At 44.5% G+C, this 24,553-nt stretch overlaps 1 protein-coding gene across 3 annotated transcripts in view; it reads right to left on the reverse strand.

Moving 5' to 3' along the window:
• Positions 1–367: 367 nt before the first annotated feature.
• Positions 368–24,553, reverse strand: part of NOTCH2 (notch receptor 2) — a 178,152-nt gene continuing 153,966 nt past the window's right edge. For all 3 annotated transcript variants that reach the window (XM_067727445.1, XM_067727448.1, XM_067727447.1), the window contains 13 exons: positions 23,001–23,133; positions 18,535–18,771; positions 15,569–15,681; positions 14,109–14,614; positions 12,435–12,782; positions 11,445–11,587; positions 11,032–11,242; positions 10,489–10,585; positions 8,845–9,013; positions 7,948–8,249; positions 6,992–7,139; positions 5,892–5,989; positions 368–4,959 (listed from right to left, as the gene is read on the reverse strand). In XM_067727445.1, coding sequence (XP_067583546.1) covers positions 3,571–4,959; positions 5,892–5,989; positions 6,992–7,139; positions 7,948–8,249; positions 8,845–9,013; positions 10,489–10,585; positions 11,032–11,242; positions 11,445–11,587; positions 12,435–12,782; positions 14,109–14,614; positions 15,569–15,681; positions 18,535–18,771; positions 23,001–23,133 — 3,894 coding nt within the window. In that variant the 3' untranslated portion in view covers positions 368–3,570. The remainder of the gene's footprint in view (positions 4,960–5,891; positions 5,990–6,991; positions 7,140–7,947; positions 8,250–8,844; positions 9,014–10,488; positions 10,586–11,031; positions 11,243–11,444; positions 11,588–12,434; positions 12,783–14,108; positions 14,615–15,568; positions 15,682–18,534; positions 18,772–23,000; positions 23,134–24,553) is intronic.

The raw sequence follows: 24,553 nt of genomic DNA on the forward strand, positions 1-24,553 counted from the left end.
CTAATGGTTTAGTTAATAGCACCATTGGTTTTATTAGTTATATCCCAAATCCCAATTCTGGCTTTAGCAAATATTCTACATTTCCACTGGAAGGCACTTTGTCCTGAGACATTGTCCATTTGTCACCAGTTAGTGCACAGTGAAGTAACTCAATCTTGTGATACTTCCTATCTGGCAGAAGCTTTCTCCTCAAAAGCATTTATTTATTCTCTGCCTGGTGAAAGGAAAAAAGACTAGTGCTAGGCTCCGTGGGATTCAGAATGAAAAGAACATGTTTTCTCTCTCAGCAATTATGACATCATAAGGTAAATCACTGCAAGATCAGCGATGCAAGAATGGAAAATAAAAACTGCAGTGCCCATTGAGCTTGACATGTAACATTTTTTATTTTGTGATAAAAATGCTTCCATATAAATTTCGTCTTAACTACTTTTAGAACGAAACTTTGAAAATTAAAAACAAATTGTGCATTTTCCTTACTATGTATAGTCAGGAATATGCAGTCATTTTACTGGTTATGGGTTTCTCATACAAACAGATATCGTATCACTTTTATGAGAAATGTACACAAGGAAGAAGCCACAGTACCAAGCAGTTATGAATGGGAGCCTCAGGGCATATAAACTTGTCCTCTCAAACAGTCATTATACATTCAGTATATTAGTTAAGGCCAAAAATCCCAAAACCACCTGCCAACAGAACATTACACCTTTGGTTCTTTTTTATGCAAGAATTATGAACTAGCAAATTTAATAAGATGATATAATGGACTTGTGCATCATAGCTGACTGCTTACATAAAATCTTTAGCTCTCAGTCTTTCTTTCCCTCAAACCTCTCCCTCCCTTACCAATATGTAAGTCAGAAAATGACACTTAATACAAAAGAAACAAACAAATAAAAAACATATCCCCAAAGGCAGACAGAAGAGGAATCAAAGGAAGAATTCATAAAGATAAAACAAGAATGTGCGGGGCACAGAGGGTGACCTATACCTGGCATAAAAGTTGTATCCCATACAAACTTAGTCTCCAATTCAGCACCCATGTGAGAAAGTGATTCTCCATCTTACCTTCTCTTTTACTAGGTACTATACAACTCAAGTGTTCTCACAATCTAAGCAATTGATAAATTCTGGAAAGGCAGTGTCTTCCTCCTCATCACTGAAGCCTGTTGTCTGTAATGGCAGCTTTCACATTCATTTCCCCAAAACCCAAAGAGGAACAAGCAAGTTAGGCCTACAGTGTGCTTGCAGATGGAGAAGGCTACAAGGGATCAAGCTACTGGATCAGAGGCTGACACTCTGAGGAAGAGGGGCTGGAACGGGATGACGGAGAAGTGCAGATGTGTGGGGTCCACAGTGATCCATGTAGATAGGTTCTCCCCACCTGTGAATCAACAAATGCGTCCAAGGATAAAGAGTCACCATTTAGAATGATAAAATACTACATACTATGAAAGGGGCTGGTAGAGTTGCCGTGTGAGAGAATAAAATACAAATGAACAAACAATCTGCTTATATCAGGGAAAAACAAAAATTTTTTTTAATTCAATGAACTGGGGCAGGACTGGCAAAATCCTTTGTACAATTCCATGTGAACAGACACACAGGGTTTCCATACGAAGTCACAGACAGATAAATCAGGTAAATGGGAAGAACTGATGAATACTCCCAGGCAAGGCAGGAATGAAAACTATCGAAACCAACACGGAGTAGGCAGACCACCTATTAATATCTACAAAACGTCCCCAGAAGAACTAATTTTCCATGTGTCATGACATCATAGCACCGGGCGGAAGTAACAGTGTGGAGACAGGACCAGTTGTTAGCTGACTCAGGCAGAAGAGGAAGAAAAGTATTTTTCTCCTCTTTCTAGCTTTGGCTAGAATGCTTCGTCCTTGACAGAGGGTCAAAAAAGTCGCCAAGACCACAAATACAGGAAGCAGACTCAGGTGAGATACAATCACAATCTGAACAGGAGGATGACAAGACAGTGAGTCTGTAACTGTCCATTATCATCTAGAAGGTGACTCTATGAAAGGAAAAGGTCCCTGATAAGTGTCCACATTAGTTCCCTAACAGAGAATCTCATGATTGCTTGAAAGGAAAAGAAATGGTAGCAAAAAATAGCAAAGGCTACCTCATAGTTCCTCCCCTTCCAACCTTCTTGTAAGCCAACATTCTATTTCCCACACTCAGAAAACCCACGTGTTCAGTGAGAACCTACTGGGTGCACCAGTAATCAGACCCCACAGTATGGAGGGAAGCTGGGTGAAGGGGCCTGGGATCAGAAGGAATGTCAGGAAGTAGAGACTACAGCCATCTGACTAGCGGAAGACGACTGTCACGGGGGGCCCTTGTGCGGAGGAAATTTCACTTCTAAACAGCGAGGGAACATTGTTTGAGACATTTTCTTCTTGGAGATATGTGGAGGGGAAGGCTCAACAGCTAAGATGATCTTCATCTGCTGGATGTGTGAGTGAAGCAGGCCGAGCGTTCTAATATCAGGGAACAAATGTGTTTCACACTGGCAGTCGATGGAATGCTTGGCAGGGACGGGTCAGTGGGTAACCACTCCTTGCATGAGTTACCTTATCTCTTGGTCATTCCAACATTCCAAACCTTTGTCTGTTTGGGTTTTTGAAGGGCTCATATTACCTACACTGCCAAGGATAAACCTTCACAATTACTAGGCCCACAAATGGAAAAAACAACAGATTCTTACTCTTCTTCCTGGTAAGGTTTGTAGGAATCCTGTATGCAGGCAAGAGAATTCAGGGGCAGCCTCTTGAATGGGGTCCTGGTCCCCTAAATGGGTTCAAAGAAAAATATTTTGCTCCCCTTCTTATTTTAGGAATGATATTATGTAGGAGAATGCACTATGTCCATTTTCTAAAGAAACATACTTGAAAGTTTTCTGCTGAGAACCATAAAAGTAAACCCCGTGAGACTCCTAGGGACACTGGGAAAAGAAGGCTGCAGGTGCTTTCCAGAGCAGGAATGATTAAAAGCACAAAGGTCCTGCCCCATAACATGCAGGTGGGGTTCCAGCCACAGAGAGGTGCAACAATTACAGCACCAAGTGAAGCCGAAAGACTTTCCAAGGATGAGAATAGAAGATAGGTCAACTCCGGCAGAATTCCAGGGCACAATTCCCAATAGGACTCTACTATAGAATCTTCTCATGGATATAACAATAGCCCCCAAGGCTGAAAATACAGTCCAAGCTGCAAGAATGTCTACAACAGGCATCAATTTTGCTGCCCACGCTGAAGAGAGGAAACACGGTCCCAAGTCTTGTATTCATCTTGCAATTCCATGAACCTGGGCTTGATGGGCAAGAGATTACAAGGAGCCTTGTCCTTTCCCGGCTCCCAAAACCCTGCAGATACACAGTGAAGCTAATAAAATTGCTTCCTTTGCATCATCTACAAGATAAGCGCATCTCCTCTCCCCTGCCTCCGGAAGCTGGTTCCAGAGATTTCTTCATTTCTCTCCCGGACGACCTTCATTTGCTCCTCAGCAGCATTTACGATAGGAGTTCTGTCCCTACGCTGGAGGCAGAGTGTTTCATGCATAGACCTGCATGTTGCTGCGTGGTGGCTCAGACATGTGTGCCCCAGGTCCCCGCTGACCTCCTCCAGCACCCCCAGGAGTGGGGCTGGTGGTCACATCTGACCAGTCAGAAGCAGAGTGGGGGGATGAACTTGACCACTGGTCAGGAGACTCTGGGGATGGTGTCAGGTAGGGATGCTCACCCTGGAGGTGACCACTGTGACTGGGCGTTCTCTCAGCAGCATTGGAGGAAGCATAGCTATGCTGTGAAGGGGGTGTGGGATACTTGCCCACAGAGGCTGGAAAGGGATGGTAGGCTGGGAGAATGGTCTGAGCAACCTGCCCTTCCTGCTGGGGCATCATGGCAGTGGGAAAAGCCATACTGGGCAAACGAGCCATTTCTGGAATCTGATACATGGTGGGCAGGGTGCCTGCAACAGCTGGAGGGCAGCTGGATGGAGGCTGGGCAGCCCCGGCTGGTTGGGCAATGCTGCCTTTGGGGATTAGCTGGAAAGTCACGATGGGGGGCAAGGGCTCTCGAGGGGCAGGTAAATGCTTCCCTTCAGGCGGCCTGCTCTGGGGAGTTATGCCAGGGTGAGTGCCCTCAGCTGGAGCCAGGACCATACCAAACATCTCGTTGTACTGGCTCTCATTCACCTCCACACGGTTCATCCAGTCCGCTGGGACAGTGACTGGATGTAGCCTACCCAAGCTCCCCGCACTGCCACTGCCTGGGGGAACAATGTGGTGGTGTGACAGCAGCTGGCTCACTGAGGGAAGCACAGTGTTGGCCCCGTGAGCCAAGGGCTGCATCTCATGAAGGTTAGAGAAAGACAGTGCATGCTGTGCATGGACTGGGGCAGGGGGGGCAGCAGTAGCCAACACAGGGTTGGGTGAGGCCTGTAAGATTCCGGGGGATGTAATCATCGGAGAGGATGTGGTATCAGAAACATATGTGTGAGGAGATTCTAGGGAATCAACGGGGGACAGAGTCACTGAGCTCTCAGACAACTGGCCCTTGTCACTCAGAGACTTCTTCCTCCTACTCCCCTTGGCATCCTTGGCCTCCTTGGCAAGGTTAGGGAGGCTACAGGGCACAACACTCTTGGCATTGGGCCGTCTGGACTTCTTGCCCATCGGGGTGTGCTTCAGACTGAGAAAAGATCTGTTGGGTCCACAGATGACAGGTGAGAGAGCAGAAGTCAGCACGGTGCCTGGAGGGCTCGGGGTCACGTTGTACTCATCCAGCAGGCGCACAATGTCATGGTGCATGCGGTCCCGAGCCACGTCCCGGGGAAGACGATCCATGTGGTCTGTGATGTCCCGATTGGCAAAATGGTCTAACAGGATCTTGGCTGCTTCATAGCTCCCCTCCCGGGCAGCGAGAAACAGAGGGGTCTCTTCCTACAGAAAAGGCCCACACAGAGCACATTTTAATAACACTCTTGAGAATACAGCAGTGTCTCTCAATCTGTCTGTCATCATCCCTTTAGACATTTTTTCCTAACTTCCTTCCCGCATGAAATTTTAATATCACAGATAAAGTGTATAACTACCTACATACTGAAGGGATATCTGGACTTTATACATAAAGAAAGTTAAGATTATTTTATCCCTCCACAAGAAGCAATTTTGCCCCATTGAGTGCTACATCTCCTTAGTGGGGAACATGTGAGATAAAGCATGTCCCCAAGCCAGAAATTCACTTAAAAGAGCACTGAGCTTATCAAAATAGGGTTCTAAAAGGAATAACAGGTAGAAATAAGAAAGGTATGAGGGGAAGAACCTAAAGCATTTATAGAGCTGGGAAAAATAAGGGAAAGTAAAAGAAAGAAGAGACAAAACATCTGAGAGAAAGAACTAACAGAAGGGAAAAGAGGAAATGAATGAGAGAAGATAAGATGAGCAAGAGAGGGGAAACATGACATAAAACTCAGAGGAAGAAAAGCAAACAGGAAAGCATCATGGTGCCCAAGAACAGGGGGGAAAAAAGTATCAAGAAAACAAATAAGAACAAACAAGTGAAAAGGAAGTGAGTGTGAACAGAATGAAAACCAGGAGAAAGGGAAATGTCAAAGAAGAGAAAGGCAGAAAGGGCTACACCAAAGTTATTGACAGGAGAGCCTGATGCAGACTGAGTACTGAGTAGGCAGAGGGTCAATCCTGACACTTCCCTGGTTAAGCCCAATACAAGCACTCCAGCTCTCTGGACCAAGTTCCAATCTGCTTCCATCTTTGTCTATCCTTATCACAAGAGGAGCTACAGGAGAAAAGCGAAGGCCTTATAATCTGAGGCACTGCTGTGCCTGCCCTCCAGCTCAGAGCCCAGACCGTACCTTGTTGTCCTGCATGTCTCGGTTGGCCCCATTTTTCAACAGCAAAAGGGTTGCCTCCACATTATTCACAGCAGCTGCCCAGTGAAGAGCAGATTTTCCTGCAGGAAGAAAACATTTTTAGGGCTTCCCTGGTGGTGCAGTGGTTAAGAATCTGCCTGCCAACGCAGGAGACACGGGTTCGAGCCCTGGTCCGGGAAGATCCCACACGCCGCAGAGCAACTAAGTCCGTGTGCCACAACTACTGAGCCTGCGCTCTAGAGCTCGCGAGCCACAACTACTGAAGCCCGCACGTCTAGAGCCCGTGCTCTGCAACAAGAGAAGCCACCGCAATGAGAAGCCCGCGCACCCGCTCGCTGCAACTAGAGAAAGCCCGCGTGCAGCAACAAAGACCCAACGCAGCCAAAATTAAAAACAAAATAAATTAAAAATAAAACAAAACAAACAAAACATTTTTATAAGCAGACAGAGCAGAAGGACACGGCCTACTCCCACTATTGGGAAGCATCAGGATTTATACAAGGAAACCTTGAACTTCTCAGACGGCAGTAGGAAGCCAGTTCTCTCTGGGGGCCCATAGGAAAAACCCAAGTATTCTATTAATTTTCCCCTATTCTAGAAATACTTCAGTACAGGCTGCCTTGCCTCCAGAAGACCTCTAAGTAAAAGGATCATCTGTCTGTGGTACCACATCCCTCACATGGCAGAATCTACCCTGTCACACACTGAAGGCAATAACCTACTTATTTATTACAGGCCAGAACGCATAGTTAGAATATCTCACAACCCTCACCTCCACAATGAAGTTGGCTCTCACATCCTCATATCAAGAGTGGTATGCCTGGGAACGTACACAGGGAAACCTTCCATAGACCTGCTTTGAGATCTGAGAACCCTCACCAAAAATCCCTTCCCAGCTTCATCTACGGACCTCCCACTGTCTCAGATCTCTGAACTCAATATGGTAAAAGGAAGAATGAATGACTGAATGAATCTTCAGTGGATTTGGATCTGGGACAGCTCATTAAGGATCGTGCAACAATCTTCCTCCTCAGAGGCTTGCTTTGCAGGTAGGAATCTGAACCCCTGCTTCTCATCCCTACCGTGGTCGTCCACTGCATTCACATCGGCTTGGCAGTTGATCAACTCTGCCACCATCCCCTCCACAGCTAGGCGGGCAGCCAGGATCAGGGGTGTCGTGCCATCATTCATCCTGGCATCTAGATCAGTTACTCGGTTGCGGATCAGTATCTAGAACACGAGAAAGCACAGAAAAGAGAGTCACCTGGATACAAAAAATAATGAAGCTAAGATAAGAAATAACAGCATCAGAGCTGAGGCTATACTGTAAGTCCCTGGAGTACAGGGAATGTCTTGTTATCTTTGTGCCCACGGTTCTACCATGGTCAGTCAATAAATATTTGTTGAATGCATGAATGAAGGAGTAAACGGATGAACGAAAATACAAGTAGGTGCTCGAGCTTTACAATGGCTATGTAAACTCATGTACTTCTACTTTCTAAAGCAAAAAGAGGGATGTGGGAAAATACCACAACCTCAGTTATGGTGTATAGGTTAAGATGATACAGCATGCCTCCAATTTCCCCATCAGGGTAGAATAATAGGGCATCAGGTATACATTATGAACTCATGTCAAGAAACCCGCCAAGGAGCAGCTGGAAGCCCATATGGTCAGATATATCTAGAGGGAGAAGCTGACACTAGTCAGAGGCTTCATAACAGGTATCACTCCCATCTGACCTTTTCATATGGGAGGCATTTTGCCACGTCAGAAACAAAACAACGCTAAGCAGGGATTAACAATCAGAAGACTGGTGTTATCTGCTGTTGGCTCTATGGTTTCCTGGCTGTAAATGGTCAAGTCTGTTTGCCTGCCTCCCTTTTCCTGCTTTCCCTTTTCCTTTCCAGCAAGCAGGACTCTATCATCTGCCTTATTCTCTCAAAGAATCATCGAACAAATGTAATGGGATGTTAAGTGCCTTAATAAAGGGAAAATATACTAGATCCATAAGGAACCAGCTCTTTACATGTTCTTTACCTGGAAGACACCCTGGGCATCAGCTGCCACGGCAGCATGGAGAGGGCAGCGGCCCATGTTGTCCTGGGCGTTGGCATCTGCACCTGCATCCAGGAGGCGCTTGGCGGCATCGGCCCTCGAGTAGCGGGCTGCAAGATGCAGGGCCATCTCACCAGTCCGGTCTGTCTGGGCTTGGAGGCTGGCACCCTGGTAGACCAAGTCTGTGATGATGTTGGCGGAAGAGTCCTCTGCATCTTCATCTTCATCACTCATATCTGAACTGCCTCCTCGGAGAGAAGCCAGCATCAGTGGGGTGCACCCATCTAGAGGAAGGGAAAATTCCAGAAAGTATTCGAGGAGGGGAAGGACATTAATGGTCCATTAACCCTATTGTCGTTCAATGTGAAGAAAATTATTCTTTTGTGAAAAAACTCTCTGATTCTTGTGGTAATTGGCAATTGACTTTTCCTGGATAACATCCTTTCTGTAAAGAGCAGCTTCTCTACGTTAAATAAGCTTTCCTGTTCAAGTTCCTAAGTGCTATGTTATTTTAAATTGGACAACTTTTTAAAATAGCCAGTATTAATAAACGATGTGCACGAAGGTACGAACTAAACAAATTCTCTATCCCTCTGCTTTGGAATATTATTTTTTTGTCCTACTAAAATCTATCCCAAATCATCAGTCTGTTTGCTGTCGAGCATGCTGTATGTGAAGCAATGTGAAATCCTTCCCTCTTTTCTCATATAAATTCATAATTTCTGCAAGCCTGCGTTCCTTAAACATTCATTTCCTCAAGCTGATTTCCAATCTGTGAAGTCAGAAGGGAGCATGTCACCAAGTGGGACAAACACAGGGATAAGGTGCAAGCCAGGGCAGGCATGCGCAACGAGAAAGGGGAGGCTTGCAGGTGCTGACCTGGGCCGCGGACGTTCACATCCAGCACATCCACCTCCTGCTCTGCCTGCGGAGGAGTGAGAGCCAACGATGGTGTCCTACGGATATCTGCAGCTTCAAGGTGCTGCTGTGTCCACGGCCGTCGATCGATGGGATCGTCTTCTTCTGAGAGTAAAGCCTCATCTTCAGCCTGAAAGGAGAAGACAACTCTCCCTATCAATCTGGCCCACGCCAGGAGCTGCAGACAAGGAGCCAGTCCAGAGTCTCCCATCACTTCTAATCTCCCACCCAGTATTCTCTGTCCTCCTATCGAACCTTCCAGATTATTATCCACGTTGGCTTCCCACTGCTCTCACGATGTGGTTCCTGTTTACCTCTCCTGCATCATCTGTACCACTCTCCTAACCTCCCCAATCCCATACTCTAGGCTTCAGCCTTACTACGTCACCTATATTACCTACCTAACGTGCCATCTACAGATCCCCAAAGCACCATTTTCCTGCTTCTGGGCTTTTGCCTATGTTGTTCCTTCAGCCTGCCATGGTCTCTCCCAATTCTTTGTCTGACTAACTCCTGTCTACCCTTCAAGTAGAAAGCAGACTCTAATTCCTCTTGTTGGTCCTCCAGAGCACCCTCTGCTCACTCTTAACTGAGCATGTGTTAAGTATTTACATGGCACTACACGGCAGTTTCTACCGCTCCCTGAAAGGTTCCTCACAACAGGGAACAAGCCTTGCTCACGGCTCTCTCCTTGTACACCCTGTATTTAACCCAGAGCTCAGCACAGAGCAAGCATTCAGGAAGTATTTATTGAATAATATTATTATTATTATAATTTTAAAACCAGCTGCCCTTTATGAAGTATTTAGTATGTGACAGAAAATAGGGAAGGCAATTTACACGTATTGCTGTATTTAATCCACACAACTCACAGAGGAAAGAAGTATTATTATTTTCCCTATCTTATGGATTAAGGTAATTAAATACAAAGAGGTTAAGTAATGTGCCAGAGTTTTGGACTTGAATCCAGTTCTGACTAGAGCTAAAGCAATGTTCTTAACCATCATGGTGTACTTCATGCCCGTACTCCTCAAGCATTTATCTCCTCAAGCTGATTTAGACTACCCTTGGATACATGCACATCCCAGCCATGTATATCTATGGGTGAATGGTCTCCTTTTTCATGTCAGACTCAGGCCAATGTTTACCTCTTACTTCTATATGGCTTCAGTTTCCAGGGCTCAAGCTTTGAAGCCTCCGAACTCAGGGGTCATTGGCTCTCTTCCACTGATTAGTTCCACCTTCCCTTCCAGAAGGAGAAGTACCCAGAGAGGATAAGGGAGAGATCTAGCCATGAATGAAATTGCTATTTACACACAGTAGTCCTTATTCAAGTACCATCAGCATGACACTCGAGGAAGGAAGCATGTTTGTTTTATTATTTTTAAAGAGTTCTTTTTGAAAAACTTACACAGCTAACCCAAGGCCATCAGTGACCTAAAGATTCCTGCTTTTTCAGACAACCTAGGATAGCCTCTGCCTGGGCAACATGTAAAGAATATCACCCTTTTCTCCCATTCATGAGACTCTAGATAGCAAAGGACAGAAATACGAAAAGTGAGCAGATAATGGATAACAATGGTGGTTCTCCCATGGCTAGCTTACCTTGGCTTTCTTTGGCTGGGGCCCTTCATCGTCGACCCAATGTTCACTCGTTCCAGAACCAATTAGGTTAGCCTCTGAGACTTGCACTGAGAGATTTCTGATGTGACGGAATTATGAAGGTGTAAAATAAGGGCAGATGTTATATCATAAACGAACATAGAAGTTTTCAATACTTTTTCTACCATCACACACTCTCATGGCTATAGTCAGACTTTCAGGGCCTTTGGCCCAGGAAAAATGGGTAATATTACATCCCATCGCCTGAGGAAATATCCTTTCCTTTCCCACTAATCAAGAGCTGACAACAAAAGTGTGCCTGCCTCATCACAGAAGCTGAGGACCACTGTGATTATATGTACAGAATTGAAGCATCCAGACACGTATTTTATAGCCACTCAGTAGGCATCGCGAATCATGGTCAAGCGTAATAACACAGCATGGCCAGAGCTCAGAATATAAAATCATGATTCAATAAGATCTGATTCTCCTCTTATCCATGCTCATTATTACTGTGAAGGGTAGCTTGTTGGCAGACTCCCTTACTTCAGCCCCACGGCATCCTGTCCCACTGGCTCACGACGTTTGTGATTGCTGGAGTCACGGCGAAGGGTGAAGCCTTCAGGCAGCCAGAGGGAGCCATGCTTACGCTTTCGTTTTGCCATGATCACCCCCAGCAGGATAATAAACAAGACAATCACAACAGCAACAGCAAGTAGATAGATAAGCTGGGTGCGTTTTGGGGTCAGGGATTCACCTGAAAGTGCAGAGAGACAGAGAAAAGTGATGAATGAAACATCCAACTCTCAGTATTCCCCCTACACTCCTTCAGAGAACAACTCTGACCTCACCAGCCCTGAGAGATAGAGAGTCGCACATTGTAAACTATGCCTTGTTCTTTCTGCCCGCAAGTGACACCTTTCTCCCCATACTTTCCCCTTAATTCCAGTGCTACTCACTGACAACAGACACAAGGGGGTACGACAGGGTCCCCTGGATGGCGTGAGATGCCAGAAGAGCTGCTGCTGCATCCGTATTCTTGAAGCACTGGTCTGAGTCTTGGACACACTGGCGGTTGTCGATTTCCAGGAATACCTGGGAGCTGTGGGAAGCCGAGGGGAAAGAGGTAGAAGGGAAATGGGGAGAAAATGGAAGGGTGTCAGTCCAGGAATCCGAGTTGGAGAGGGTGACATGAGCCTTCTTCCTCACGCTCAGCCTCAGGCTCTCCACCTCTGGACGCTGCCTCCAGAAAGATCTCAGAAATTAAGATGCTGTCCATCTAGATCCCAAACACTAATTCTCACTCGGGAGATGTCTCGCTATCCTTGGTTTGGCTCAGTCTAAGCGTTCCGACTTAGGCAACATAAGACAAAGTGAGAAAATGGGGTGAAGCTGTCTTTGGTGGGCTTCTCCTACCCGTTCCAACGTACTCAAAGGTACATAGAGCCACTCTAAAAATACACCCCTGCCCCTTGTTTTTGTTCCTTACTCTCCTTTGTCTGTGCATCTTTACTTCAGCTAGCTATTGAATTGAACACTGTGAGATACACTAACAATGTGATGTGTGAATGACAGAACATCTGCAGAACATCACCGCTGTCAAAGAGACATAAATGAAGGGCCTTGAAAGGGCGGCCAGGATTAATACAAAGAGGAGTTATTACTAGAGGGATTTAAGGTAACTCTGGCAAACGGTTAGAGATTCTAGCACTTGAGGGGCCATCCTGACATCCTGCCCCCCACTTGCTCCAGCCCACTTTTCAGGATCCCCAAATCAAGGCAAACCTTTAGCACTAACGGTAAATACTGGGATCATGGGCTTGTGTTACTTGGTCTGGCTGTTCTTTTTCTGACCTTTCATTTTTATAGCTGCAGTTACGACTTCTGTGTATCAAAGTGCTCAGCTTGATAAAATTAAGCTTTAAGAAGTTCAGAAATTACAAACTTACCCAGCCACTTCCTGTTCTTGATCACCTGGAAGGGACCTGCGCGCCAATCTCTGCTTCTTCATGGCAGCTGACTTTTCACCATAATAGGGGTAGACCATGAGGTCCCCCTGGGCATCCCGTTTGATGCGTAGGTTGGTGTGGAGCAGGGTGCCCAGTGCACGCAAGAAGCTGCGAGCATCCTGGAGCAGCTGTTCAGGTGGCATCAGCACCACAATGACCAGGGTACCCTCTGCCAGGTTTTCTGGCCGGTCAGCAGCACAGTCCAGCCCATCCCAGCCACACTCCTCACTGTTGCATCCCTGGTCACAATGGTTGTCTTTGAAGTGGTCTGCACAGTATTTGTCATATCTAGGTAGGGGGAGTCAGAGGAGGAAGAGAACAAGGTAAGGGTCTCAGACCAGACCGGAGCTCTATTTGATTTCCCCTTGGAACTAATGTGGATTTTCCTACCCATCTTCTATGGCTCAGATTAGATCCCGAATGTCCCATGAAGCCTTCTGTGACTCTCCTATCCCTGTCTTCTTAGAGTATATATAGTCTACACCCCTTAGTGTCAGTGAGTGCTCTCTGAATGAGAAACAAAACTGTACTCACTACACTCATGGGTCCCCAGACAACTCACAATCTTGTTAAATCTACTTGGTTCATGCTTCCTTTATTTTTTTTTTTATCCATTGCCTCTAGGCTTTCAGAAGTAAAACATGACTCTACAGAGTGCTTCCAGAAACTGGATAGTAGCCCTGTACCATCAAGAGATGCTGTACAGTGGACCATGTTGATATGGCCCAATTCTTTTCTAATCAAGATTGAATCCCAGCTCTGGAAGGTATAGATGGGGAGCAGTGTGTCCCACACAGGATACCAGATCTAATTTGTACAGTATCTTTCAAACACTGGGGAAAGGAAATTGAATCCCAAAGCCCGGTGATGCAAAAATCATTTTATTTCCACTCTCCTCTCCTCCCCCACTCCCATCCATTGATGGTTCCACCACCTAGTACAACTTGTGCCACTCTAGCTCAGGTCAGGAGTAGCTGTATGTGCTTTGGCAAGTTCTTGAACCTCCTAGGTCTCAGTTCCCTCACCTGTGAAAGGCCATTAACAATACCTATGCCTCACAAGGTTGGTGAAAATTAATCAGAGTTAAACTAAATGGGATGACTAAATGGAAAGTCATTATGTAACCCACAAAGCCCCCTATAACTGCAACAATGAAGACCTGGAGGGTTAAGTTGCCTAAGCTAGCTTGTGCTTCCTGATAAACCTGATGGGGAAACCCTGTCTTAGGGAAAGGAATGGGGCAAATAGAGAGAGGTACAGACCTTTCCATCCATCCTGCAGGCAGGTTATGTGAGAGGCTGCCTGAGAGTGGGTAACAACACTTCCAAAAGTTATTTCCCCCAGGAGGTTGTGAGAGCAGCAGGCGAGGAAGCAGAGACAGGCAGAGAGAGGGCGGCTGTGCAGTGAGCATTCCTGCCCCTCTGTCAGCAAGGGAGAGCACAGGGCAGCGTGCGCTGGGACAAGGCTGACACCAGGAAGGAGAGGGCCCCAGGGCACCAGTCCGAAAAGCAGAGGCAGCTTGGGCTGAAGCACTGGAGTGGTTAGGAGCAACAACAAGAAACCGAGGTATGTTAGTGACAGTGTCCCTCAGTTCTGGGGACCCTGGATGCTTACTTGCACGTCTTGCTATTCCTCTGGCATTCAAAGTTGTCAAACAGGCACTCAGCCGTGTTGCACAGCTCATCACACTGGTTGTTGATGTAATCCCAGCAGGGAAGCGGGGAGGAGCAGTTGGCCCAGGGGTTCTCCATGGTGAGGGAACAGTCACCCCCATCCCACTGGCAGGCATGGCTGTTGCAGGCCTCATCGCAGACGCCATCCCGAGCTTTGTCGGCACAATACTGGCTCAGACAGGTGGCAGGAGGGGTGCTGGTGGGAGCTGTGTAGAATTCACAGTGGCTGCCCCAGAACGGCGGAGAACACTTGCAAGAGTAATAAGGAGGCTGGCGCTGAGGGTAGCAGCTGCCCCCGTGCTGGCAGGGGCTACTGGCACAGCCTGAGTCGCAGTCCTGGGGGTTGGGGCAGAAGCAGCGGGGTCCTGAGGCTGTGTGCACACACTGCTCCCCTCTCCTACACTTCACTTGTCCACAGCTGCTCTGGCATCTCGCCCCAGAGAATCCCTGTGGAAATTAGTGAACAAATGAGAATGGCAGGCTGACTCTTGAGGGCATGCCCCATTTTCCCTCCCAACCCCCTCTCTGCCACACCTCTAGGGAGGTAAAGACTAGACCCTTGGCTAAGATCCCTCCGTGTAGCCTTCTGGACCAAGTTCTAGGAAGAGACCTCTTCAAGTCAACCTATAGGTTAGGGCTGGCGGTTCCATAGGATGAACATAGAATTTTCCCGCTCTAAGAGCTCAGTTCTAGAAATGAAGTCAACAGTTCATGGTAAGATAAGAGTCAGGTGACACCGTATCTATTAGCACCTTTCCTAAGCGTCATTAGATCACTCATACAGTGACTTTATAGGGGAAAAACCTCACTTCAGAGTATTAGGTGTCTAAAAAACTTTCCTATGCCATTTCGTTCCTGGCCTTCTTGCTCAGTCCAGGCCAAGGTTACTGGACAGGTTTCCTTTTGGTACCTCTCCACACATAGTGATCTGTGTTAGAGAGGTGTTAGCCTCTGGCAGTAGCAAAAGTGTTTGCACAGCAAATGGCTAACGTTAGGCTTCCTTCTAGTTGAAGAAGCAGCCTGCTCTCAAATAGTCCCCGCCAAGGAATGTGAGCAGGGTGGCATTTCCAGCCAAGTCTCTCCCCATCTGGGCAGTAAGACTACCCTCCAGCACAAGACCCAGAAGCCAGAGACACCAGCCCTGATTTCAAGGGAACATTCTATTGCCCTTGGTGCTTCTGAAGATTGACAGTCACAGATCAGGGAGCTCACTGTTTCTGGAAGTATTTTAACAGTTCTAAATGGAAAACTGAAGCACTTTCTCCTAAAGAGGCTAAAATTAAGAAATTTCCCCACCAAGGTAGCTCCCCACAGAGCTCGGAAACACCAGGTTTAATCTTAGCTTCGTCACAGACTGTGTGGAAGAGAGCATCCTCCTTCAATAGGCAACAGGGCACTCACCGGGGGACAACGACAAATGAAACCATCAGGCATGTTGCTGGCCACAGCACAAGTCCCTCCGTTCAGGCAAGGCATCTGGGGACACACATCGACGAACGTTTCACAGTGACGACCTCAGAGTAGAAAATGAAAGGGTGTTTTAAAAGGCAGAAGTAGTAACTGCAAGTTACAGAACAGAACACTCGGGGGCTTCCCTGGTGGCGCAGTGGTTGAGAGTCTGCCTGCCAATGCAGGGGATGCGGGTTCGTGCCCCGGTCCGGGAGGATCCCACATGCCGCGGAGTGGCTGGGCCCGTGAGCCATGGCCGCTGAGCCTGCGCGTCCGGAGCCTGTGCTCCGCAGCGGGAGAGGCCACAACAGTGAGAGGCCCACGTACCACAAAAAAAAACAAACAAAAAAAAAACAACAGAACAGAACACTCCTGGGATGTGGGCCAGTCAAAGGATTAGAGAAGGAGGGAGAGGTATGAGAATTAAGGTCTAATCCTAAGGGAACAAAAGAGGATGAGGAAGGCACTCATTGGATCTTAACATGCGTGGCCCATCACCGACTCAGGGCAGTTCCCTCATCTGTCTTATCTACAGTAATAAGCACAAATGGCACACATACGTGCCTGAATCGACTCACAAAACAAGAATCAACTCACAAAACAAGACTCACAAAACAAGATTTTTTTTTTTTAAAAATGACTAATCCCTCCAAAAACAAAAACGAAAATGACATCTAAGCTTTTTTTGAAGGCACTTTAGCTTTCATGAGTCAAAAGAAACATTCAGCAAAAGTGTTCACTGCATTTTAACACCGTCTATTCCATAAGAGAGGCTACACCAGACCAATACATCTAAATGGTGATTAACATATACACACTACTATATATAAAATAGATAACTAATAAGGACCCTACTGTATAGCACAGGACACTCTCTGCTCAATACTCTGTAATGACCTATATGGGAAAAGAATCTAAAAAAGAGTGTATACATGTATAACTGATTCACTTTGCTGTACAGCAGAAAGTAACACAACGTTGTAAATCAACTATACTACGATAAAAATTAAAAGAAAAAAACTAAGAAAAAGGGTGATTTGCAGTTTATAGCGAATTTTCATCAGTGACGTCTCTTTTCAATCATTTTCTAGCCTTTCTGTAACCTGATTGGCACTGTTTCAAAACACAGCTTAATATTCCCAGAGTTAATGATCTCTAGGCACAGTTCAGTTCTAAAACAGAAGGTATCCTGAGCCCACTGTTCCATGACAAACTGAACTAAGCAAATGAAATCATGGGGGGGCGGGGACATGGGGCAAGGATTCAGGCCCCATCTGGCCTTCAGGCACTTGGAAGGGAAGAGATGGCTTTAAAAATTAAAATGCAACTAAAATAGCAGTAATTTTGGCCAACCAGAATAATGAGGCAGGAGTTACAGATGTTTGTTTCTTCAAATCACAGCAGCAGACAATAAGCAAGAGCAGTCACCCCGTTTGCACAGGGCTCAGGGACTGATGGTCCCTTGATGTTCATCTCAGCATCAGCACCCCACCATAATCGCCATCAATGAGTCAAAGGGTTTTTTATTCACAAGGGTAGAAAATGTAGAAACACCACTTCCTGACTAGGGGACCCCAATTCAAGGTGTCCTCCATTCCTTCCTTCATCTATTTCCTTCTTTCTTTGTAAGAGCTTATCATCGTTTCCAAATAAAGGAAGCCTCAGAGGTAATGAAAGGAACAGGAGTCAGTTCTGCTCTTCTGGCTTCTCAAGCACATCATGACCGATATGAGACTACAGACCGATTGTTCATATTCTTTCTGTCCAGGGTTGCCTCGAAGGCATGATGTTCATAACGGATTGTTTCTCTTTTGATAATGTACCTAGGCACCTTCTGTATTTCAAAATCCATCCCATTTTTAATAAAATTCCCAAGTTCTTAAAGGTAGCACATCTTCAACATTGGAAGGAAGAATGTCTGGATATAATAGGCTCAGAATGTAGCAGAGTCCAACTTGCCAAACTATTAGTGAGTAGACTACTGCAGACTCTCATCTGACTCCCAAGGAATACTTACTTCTACAGCATAAGATTCGGATGGACCCCAGAAGTGCAAAACAGATTTCTGAGTATCTGATGATATTGCCATATTTAGACATAAACAACTATTTTAGCTCCCCAAAGTCATCAAGCTGCCCTCCTCCAGAAATAATTAGCAAGTGTCTATGATAAAGTCCCTATGCTGAGGCAGGACTTGGTCATCTTTATAATCTGTGATGAACACAGCCAAGTCTTAAGACAGCAGGTCATACTTGTGACTTCTGAAGTTTTCCTTTTCAAACCCTCATCAACCAATTCTGGTTAAACACACCCCAATTTGGATCTACTTCCTTTAAGTGTCCTAGAAGACCCTAAGCCTCTCTGGATTCCCACAGAGGTGGAAAGGTCACAGTGGCAGCAACTACCCAGTAACTCAAGTCACTACATGCCAAAGGAGGCAGGGTGATGAAACCAGAGTTAGATGTAAGGTTCCTGAAAACAAGATGTTATTTTGCTCAGATGAAGAGTTCTGGAGATGGATGGTGGGGATGGTAGCGTAACAGTGTGAATGTCCTAAACACCACTGAACTGTATACTTAAAAATGGTAAAGATGGTAAACTAAGTTATGTGTGTTTTACCTCAATTTAAAAATGTTATTTTGCTCAACTACTTCCAACATTCTATTTCTTTTTTTTAATATTTCTGCTACAATATGATATAATGAATGTATAACAAAAGAGACAGCATCTCTCAGGAATAGCAAACATCGATGGAGCACAGACCTAAGAAAAAATTGGGCCCTTGAATTAAGCCAGTCTAGTTTTTCACATATGAGAAAAGCTTCACTCGGGTCTGGGATGTGTCATACAGGACCCAATTTCCTCACTAAACTCCCCCTCCGAGGCAGAGTGGCTGGGGAGGCTGGAAAGTCGCTCACCGGTAAAGGCACTGCGGCAGACACACAGGTAGTCGTTGGTAAGCTGTATGCAGTCTAGGCTGCCCTCAGAGCTGCAGGGGTTGGAGAGGCACTCGTTGATGTCCCCCTCACACCGCTCTCCAGCAAAGCCAGGCAAGCAGCGACAACTGTAGCCCCCAATCCTATCCACACACTGACCGCCATTAAGGCAGTGGGGACCCCTGGCACAGTCATCGATGTTCTCTTCACAAAGCAGGCCTGGACGAAAGAGAGGAGAGAGAGAAAATCATGACAATCCTTGGAACGCTGCTTTCCAGCAAGGGAGAAGCACCCTTGTTGGCACTTTCACAATTAGTCAGGCTACATTCCTCAGTCTGCGGTGGGAACTTTTAGGTCAGGCAGGGCAAAACACACTCTTGATCAAGGGCAGCTGCTATCCTCTTGGTCAGCAGTAAGGAAAGAATGTACTCAGGGCTTCACACGTTTTCTCCCACACAACCGAAAGAAGCAGCTCACTAGGTAGTAGCTAGCATTATTTCCATTAATTTATTCATTTTGATTCAAAATATAAAAACAGTTAAAAAATAGCAATAAATAAATAAATAGATTACAAGTAAGAATTGGAAGAATTCTTGGTAAGAATTGGAAGTAAATTTTGAGTGACATAATTGACTTTTCCTGTAAAATAGTATAAGTGCACTAATATCTTGTATTGAAAAAACAGAGGGGAAGTATCCTGTGGAGAGCTCAAAGGTTATTCCATTTAAAACAGAACTCATTCAATGTGCTGTAGTTGTAAATGAGCCATCAAGCATGAGTATCCGTAAATATTTTTGAGAAAGAAACAAAAGAAATCAATGACTATTCTAGAAATGATTTCATGATTAATTCAAAAAATTGCAAAAGAAAGGAAAGCAGTTCTGTATTCCTACCACTTGTAATAGCAAGACTATTGGAAAGAAAAGAAAAATGTAAGAAAAGGCCTCATTTTCAATAGCAGTAGCAAAAGATAAAATACCTAAGAATAATCTTAACAAGAAATGTGCTACACCTACGTGAAGGCTTTAAAATAGACCTGAAAGGCTCAAAAGGAAACTTGAATAAATGGAAAGACACTATGGTTTGGTTAGGAAGACTCCTCATCATAAAGATGTCAGTCTTCTTTACACAAATTCATAAATTTAATGTGACTCCGATAAAAATACTAACAGGATTTTTAATAGACAATCTGATTCTAAAATTATATAGAAAAACAAACTATAACCACAGCCTGGAAAACTGTGAAAAAGAAGACCCTTAATATTTAAAGCAGAGAGGCATTGATAAATTAATAGAATAACAGAACAAAAAGGAAAGCCCAGAAAAACACCCAAATACACATGGGAATTTAGAATTTGATAAAGGTGCCATCTCAAATCACTGTACGAAAGATCAAATATTCAGTAAATTGTGTTGGGACAAATCAGTAGCCATATGGAAAAAGTTCTCCAGTATTCTAGTACTTGCAGAAAATATGTGAGAATTCCTTTATAATCTTAGAATGTGAACAGTGTTGCTGACTAGGATTCAAAACACAGAAACCATAAAAAAAACCCTGATAAATTCAACCTGATTAAAAATAAAAATCTCTGCATGAAAAATTCCCATAAAGAAAATTAAAAAACAAAAAGCAATACATCGGGAATATACTTATATTTTGTTTCATAGACATCTGTTCTCTGTAAAATATTAAGATAAACAACATAACAGGAAAAAAGGATACAGATATGAACACAGAAACCATAGAAAAAAGAAAACCAAATGACTCTTAAATGAGAGTATGTCCATTCACATTGAGGAGAAGCCCACAGGTTTGCTCATACATTGCAATTCAGTAATATCAACCAAAATTACAAATGCACCTATTCTCTAATCCAGCTATTCCATTTCTGAAAATTTATTCTACAAATACACTTACACACATGCTAGACAATTCACATTTCTATCATTAGGGCACTGGTTAAGTAAAATATGGTATGCCCATAAAAGGGATTTCTGCAGAATAAAAAAGATTAAGGAGGTTCTATATTTTGATATAGAAACATCTCCAATTAAGTTAAAAAAAAAAAAAACAAGTGCAAAATACTGTGTCTAATCTATCTTCGGAGTAAGAAGTGGGTATTAAAAATATCTTTGTCCTTGGCTTCTATATACATAAAGAAACTCTGAAGGATACATTAAAAAAAAACTCAAGAAAGATACACAGAAAACTAAAGAAAAGTGGTGTTTACTTGTTTGTGAGAGAAGGAGAACTAGGTATATGGGAAAGAGATTTTTCACTGTATGCTCTTTCCACGTGTGTGTGTGTGTGTGTGTGTGTGTGTGTGTGTGTGTTGGGGCGGGGGGTTGTATAAAATTGTGGACCATGTGCATACATTACCTATTAACAAACAAAATCAAAAATTGCAAAGTAAAAGCAAACCGGTATGTGCTCCCACTCTCATAGAATATATGGTATTCTATGGACTGCTAGTAAAATGAACACAGATGCTTATCCTCCCATCAGAATAGAACCAGCAGTCATGAACAGACCTATCAAGTAAAAGAGAGGTCAACCTCAGCCTGAGGCAGGAGAACTATTACAGTTAGTTCTTGACGTGGGGGACTGGAGGCAACCCAGGCCAAGATCCAAAGCTCAGGAGTATAGAAAGAAAAGCAATAGTGGTTAACTCTAGCAATGAGGCTGTGGGACTTGAGAGTCCTCTGGAATGTTCACCAAGGGCCAGAGAGAAATAAATACCACTCCACATATCTAACCAAACACAACAGTATAATAACTCAATGAGTTCTAAGTATGACAAACTCAAAGAGATCCATACCTACACACATCACAAAAGACAGAGAATTTTGAAAGCATCAAGAGAGAAGAGACTCATCATGTACAGGGATCCTCAATAAGGTTAGCAGCTAATTTCTCATTAAAAAAATGGAGGTCAAATCACATGGGATGGGATGACACACTCAAAGTACCAGAAGAAAAAGACTGTTAATAATAATAGCAAAACTATCATTTCAGCCATCCTTAACAAATGGTTAGAAGAGAGAAATTTCGTTGCCTTATGAAACGATCCATTCTAGGACTGATACCTCTAATTAATAAAAAGTTAACGGTAAAAAAAAAAAAAAAAGTTAATGGTATAGCAGAGATTTTAGTGTAGATGAATATCCATGTGCTTGCCTACGTTTCCCAGTCTCCCTTGAAGCCAGGTTGAGACCATTTTACTACTTCTGGCCAGTATACTGTGAGCAGTAGTGATGGATGTCACTTCCAGACTGAGGTATTGAAAGCTGCTGCATGACCCTGTAAGTCTGTCCCTCTTCCCCTGCTGTGGAGGTCTTGGAGGCCCCGTGCTGCAAGCCACATTTCTAAAATATAAAGAGAGGTAGCCCAACACACTCAGACTTGATCTGAGTGACAAAAAAAAAAATTGTTGTGTTAAGCCACTGAGATTTGAGGTTTAATTTGCTACTACCAGAATCACAGCTTGTCCCATACAGTACAAGTATTCAAAGGACCAAGCTAACAGCAAGTCAAAATTAACTTCTACTTCTCTTTCAGGTACTGAGCAGAGAACTCAGTACTTTTACAGGACAAATCTTCAAATATTCAAAGGCTGTTTCTCCCTAATTTTTTCTTCCCCATTAACCTCATTGCTCAATAACTAGCCTACTAGTGGGGTACTCTTCCATTTTAATTTAGCCAAAGTCTGAACTCAAGAAGGGTAAATTACCAAAATTCACTGACACAAAGGTCTAAGACAGTATAAATATTTCTCTAACATTCTATTCTCTTTGACAATGAGAATCGATTTCCCACCATTGTGGATGGCTCTTACTTTTTCTTTTTTTCACAAGCTGCTCAGAGCAGGTACCATTATAACTACATTTCTTCCAAAAAACAATACTCTAAGCTCTTTCCAAGAGATTGTTTGGAGGCAGGGGAATGCCCCTGGCAAAATGATGGCTCCATCACCCACCACCTAGGGTTGTATCTCATTAGGTCTTACTGCAATTCTTAGCTACAGTCTTGGGCCATCAGTGTTCTCCCCTGGCCTTATGAAAACAGGCAAATGTTTTCATGTCATTCATTTCCCCACTTTATGGAGGCAAAACTTGGCAAGTTTAAAAAAATAACATGAGCTGGTAAATATGAATTATTTTTGCAAGAGGCCACTAGCTGTCTTCCCGAGAAGCACCAAGAAATCTTGCTAACCAGATTAACTTTGTTGCAACCTTATGTCATTTTCACGTTCTGTGTTTCACGGATCTCAACAACAACCAGACAGAATTGGAGTCAGAACATCAGAGCTAGGCAAGAGATGAATGAAATGGCTTGAATTACCAGGATTCAGATAATGCTTGATTTTTAAAAACCCACTCAACACTAAAAATGCATTTATAACTTAGAGAATTCCCTGGATGGAAGACAGGTAAGGCTGATTTCATACCCCGAGTGCCTGGTGGGCAGGAGCACTTGAAATGGTTCACAAGGTCGATACAGGTGCCTCCGTTCTGGCATGGCTGGTTCTGGCACTCATCCACTTCATACTCGCAGTTGACACCCTGATATCCTGGGACACACTGCCAAGAGCAAGCAAAACGAACAAGAAATATTGGCCCATTGTAGGACACAGACCTTGAGAGCAAATGAGATCTGGTAAGTTACCTGTGACCCTCTTCCCCCAGCCCTTGTACCCTTCTCTGGCATCATCACACTCTCTACTAACAATCTCGTGCAGAGTTAGCTCACATCTTACTGGCATTTATCACTTCCAGCCGAAAGTGACAAAAAGCCACTTGAAGGGGAAGGCAAGGACTGAATAGTCTGAGCGATAGTTCCGATGATGCCTGTGCAAAACTTTCGTCCCTCCTGTGTGCAGGCTTCCCCTAAAATATGCATTCCTTTGTATGTGATGAGGACCCTGTGACTCACTCTAACGGTATGTGTGGATGGTAGTAAAGATATCACATGTATTGATCTCCAGGTTCAGGAAACTACATGTTTAAGTGTGAGAAACTGACTGGTATGGGGTGAGGGCCCAGAGAGGTGGGCTAGCTAGCTGGGCTAGAGGTAGGGGTTCCAGGGCTTTTAGGGCTCATCAAGAAAGAAGATACCGACCACAAAGTGGCTCTATTTGGGAAATGCTTTGAGTCCCTCACAGCATAAGATCATCCAGAGGGAGAAAGAGGGTAAGGAGAGGAGGGCAGATGAACTTGGAGGGAAGGGGGTTACAGAGATGGGGCTGACGTGTTTGGTGATATCACTCAGCAGCCAGGCCAAGGTCTGTGCATCAGAGAGCTCTGAAGGGCAGCTGTGGCTTGGTATCTTCATGTCCTGGGGCTTATCTTACCTATGGCTAGCAGTGTCTGGTGCAGGTTTGCAGAATATACAAAGCAGGCAGGCTCTAAGTGGCTAAATTCTACTTATTAAGGCTATGTTTAAAACAACTGGATGTGTCAAAATTTGAGTTTGGTTCCAGTGGTTTTTGAGCTACCAGGTCTCAGCCTGCTGTGAAGAAATAAACAACTTAGGGACCAATATACAGATGCCATCTTTGGCTCATTTATGATAAGTAGACAAGCAAAGCTTTTCTCAGTGTTGCTTGGTGGTCTAAATTGGGATCAAATCCATGTCTCTGGTCTTTTGTTAAAATCTTGATCTAACCATTATCAGCCCAGACATTAAGAAGACATGACCTGTCCCTTAAAAGACACACACATCCTCAAGTATACACATGTAACAGTATGACACTACACAGAACAGGCTAAGCAACATTTTTTTGAGAGAATTATTAGTTGGTTGATCAATGACTGTATACAAAGATGACATGGGTCAAAGGGACACGCCTCAAAGTGGCTTCTCCTATCTCAACTGCTATTCAGGGAAATACCAGGAGCCGCAGGGCTGGGTGGGACTGTGAAATGCACAGCGGGCGAAGGTTGGCTTTGAATCCTGGAAGCAGCCCTGTGGAAGATGGTTCCAGAGCTCTGTAAAATTATC

Source organism: Pseudorca crassidens, chromosome 2, assembly GCF_039906515.1.
Source record: "Pseudorca crassidens isolate mPseCra1 chromosome 2, mPseCra1.hap1, whole genome shotgun sequence".
Lineage (NCBI taxonomy): Eukaryota > Metazoa > Chordata > Mammalia > Artiodactyla > Delphinidae > Pseudorca > Pseudorca crassidens.